The following is a 2958-nucleotide window of genomic DNA, read 5'->3' on the forward strand; positions in this document are numbered from 1 at the left end:
GGGTTCAGGAGAGATTCCTGAGCAATGACCGAAATTACCGACATCCAACAGAAAGCTACTTTCTCATGTTTATTCCTGTAAACTACAAACATAAGAAATGCTGAATCATAACTTAGAGAATAGAAACTCTGTAAAGGAAAAAAAAAAACACTTTCAAGCTTCCTCCCTTACTTTTTCTTCCTCCCTCCAACTTCAGACTTGGTGTTACTTTGCCAAAGACAGGTCATGGTTTGGATAGCACATCTCGCTCTGCACGCTCAGGACAGCAAGAAATGCAAAAAAAACCCAACACAAACACCTCCTCCCCAAACAACACCCAAGCGGCAGCTAAAGCAAGTGATTAGAGGAAATAAAATGAGGCAACAAGAACTGGCTAAAGCATCCAGCTCTGCTCTTTGCTGGGTTTCTCTTGAGGTTTTTGTTTTCTTTTTCTTTCTCTGAGTCACAGAGTAAGTCGGAAAGACCAACAAAAATCCTGATCCCTGGTCACAGCATTGAGCCAGATTCAGCTAGAATTTCAAGCCTGTGTTTAATCTACCTTTAAACGTGCCTTCAAAATAAAACAAGCTACTTTTTTTAACCTAGTCATAAAGTTTATTAAAATTGTTCATTAATGCTTCAAATGTAGCAAGAATGCATAGATCCCAAAATATACATATGTATTTTCTTATAGAAATAGATTATTCTTTATAATAAAAAAAACTGTAGGAACATCTTTAACAGATTACTCAATTCATGACTGACAGTTACACGAGATTGCATCATGTACACAGCATTCCCAGCCATGCTTATAGGATTGCATCACTTTGCCCTTGCTCTCCTCTCGCTCTTTTAAATAACCCCAGCGCCCAGCAGCCTGCAGAGCCCGCCCGGGGCCGGGGCCGGGGCCGGGGCCCCACCGCCGACAGCCTCCGGCCCCCGGCCAGCTCCCCGCGCCGCGGCGGGACCTTCCGCCAACATGTAAATAAAGACCAAAAAAAAAAAAAAACCCACAAAAAAAAAAAAAAAAAAAAAAAGAGAACCAACCCCAAACCGTCCAACCCCCCCGCCCCCCGGCTCTCCCTCGCCCCGGCCCGAGGGGAGCGCAGCGCGGGGCTCGGGGAGCCGGCGGCTCCGCTCGCCCCGCGGCCCGGCCGGGGGTCAGCAGCGAGGCGAGGAGGCGAGCAGGGGCTCGGGCAGCTGTTTGAACAAGTTCCTGAGGGTGCTGAGCTCCCGGGAGAGCTGCTCCACCTTCTTCTGCAGCCGCTCGTTCTCGGCCGTCAGTTCCAAGACTTTGTGCTGCGTCTCCAGGTTGCGCATTTTCGCTTTGTCGCGGCTCTTGCGCACCGCGATGTTGTTCCTCTCCCGGCGGAGCTTGTACTCGTCGCTGTGCTTGTCCACGCACTTCTTGGGCTTGTTCTTGCCCGCCGCGGGCGCGGAGTAGCCCCCGCCGCCGGCGGCGGACTTGGAGGACTCGGAGGGGTTGGGGGTGCCGGGGGGGCTGGAGGAGGAGGAGGTGGAGAGGTTCCCGCTGCTGCCGCTCGGCACCGACTGGTAACCCAGGTAGGAGCGCACGGTGCTGCCGTAGGGCGAGGACATGCCCCCCGGTCCCGGCCCGGCTCCCCCTTCTTCCTTACGGGGCCCTTTGCAAGAGTCCAGGGTCTCGAAGACCGGCTCCACCTTGGTTTCCACGATCTGGGGCGGGAAGCAGCCCGGCAGCCCCCCCGGCTTGTGGCTCTGGCTGGCGCAGGGGTGGCTGTGCCGGGCGAGGCTGATGTAGGTGTAGTCGGGCTTCTTGCTCCCGCCGCTGCCTTTATAGTCCTCGGCGAAGAGATCGGAAAGGAAATCTTGGCCGCCGCCGCTGCTGCAGGGAGGCTCAAAGTTGCCCCCTGCTGCTGCTGCGGGAGGAGGCGGCTGCGCCGGCTGCTGGGATGCTAAGGGGTCCAGGTAGGGGCTGAAGTCGATGGCTCTCTCGTGGTCCCCTACGGTGAGCTCGGTCATGGAGCGGCCCCCGGCCGCCCGCGGGTGCAGCTTGTTGAGAGCAGCCAGACAGTCCGCCTCGTAATAGAAATTAGCCACTTCCATGGATTTAAAGGCGGGCGGCTGGATGGGGAGGCATGCTGCGTCCCAGGCCACCAGGCGTTGCATGAAAGCAAAGGGGGATGCGGGGAGGAGAAAACGACGCAGGGGGGGCCCCCCCGGCAGAGGATCAAGCTGCCGCCGTCGGGGTGGGGGGCTCCAGACCCTGCCTCAGTCTCTGGCGCTGGGCACGGCCCCCGGCTGCGCTGCCCACCTGGGCTGGATCAGTCCCTGCGGCGCGGCGGGGCTTCACCGCTCCGGCTGCTGCGGCGGGAGCTGGCGCCTCTCCTCCGGACCATCTGGTTCTGGGTCCCGTGTCCTAAAGTCTCTGACTTAGGAAAGTTCCTTTCCTCAGTTATTTATAGGGGCGGTCGATCCCATAGCAACAGGCGCGTCACCGCCTGGCTGCCTGCCGCGCTGCACGCCCGGGAGCTGCTGGCCCCGGCCCCGGAGGAGGCACCCGCGGCGGGTCTGCCGTGCCGTGCCGTGCCGTGCCGCGCCGGGCCGGGCCGGGCTGGGCCGGGCCGGGCCGGGCCGGCCGGCGGAACGCGGGGCTCCGTGGGGCCGGAGCGGCCGCAGGGCCCCGCAGGTGAGGGGAGGGTCGCGGCTGGCCCGCTCGGCCCCGGCCGGGACCCGCGTGTGCGGGGACGCTGCCTGCCCCCCTCAGGCCTGGGCTCCGCGCTCCGCACCTGGGGCGAGGCTGGGGGCGGGCAGCGCAGGGGGGCGCGAACCCCGCCTGGCTCCCCCTTTGCCCCCGGGGAAACGAAGGCAGGAGGGATTTTTCCAAGTCCCTTTGCCAAGGCAGGGGAAAAGCTGCAAATGAAAGACAGATCCCGTTATTCTCCGTCCAGTGCCTGGCTACGGAGAGCCCAGGGGCGGGCGGGAGCGCCCGGGCGGCCG

At 60.8% G+C, this 2958-nt stretch overlaps 1 protein-coding gene across 1 annotated transcript; it reads right to left on the bottom strand.

The window, feature by feature from the left end:
* Nucleotides 1–510: 510 nt before the first annotated feature.
* CEBPB (CCAAT enhancer binding protein beta) lies at nt 511–2399 on the bottom strand. Its single transcript, XM_009465519.2, has one exon. It carries the CDS (start codon nt 2125–2127, stop codon nt 1141–1143), a length of 987 nt encoding a protein of 328 aa, XP_009463794.2. The 5' UTR covers nt 2128–2399; the 3' UTR covers nt 511–1140.
* Between the last annotated feature and the right edge of the window lie 559 nt (nt 2400–2958).

The sequence above is a fragment of the Nipponia nippon genome, unplaced genomic scaffold (genome assembly GCF_047370975.1).
Source record: "Nipponia nippon isolate SJK-2023a ecotype South Korea unplaced genomic scaffold, ASM4737097v1 scaffold_13, whole genome shotgun sequence".
In the NCBI taxonomy this organism is placed as follows: Eukaryota; Metazoa; Chordata; class Aves; order Pelecaniformes; family Threskiornithidae; genus Nipponia; species Nipponia nippon.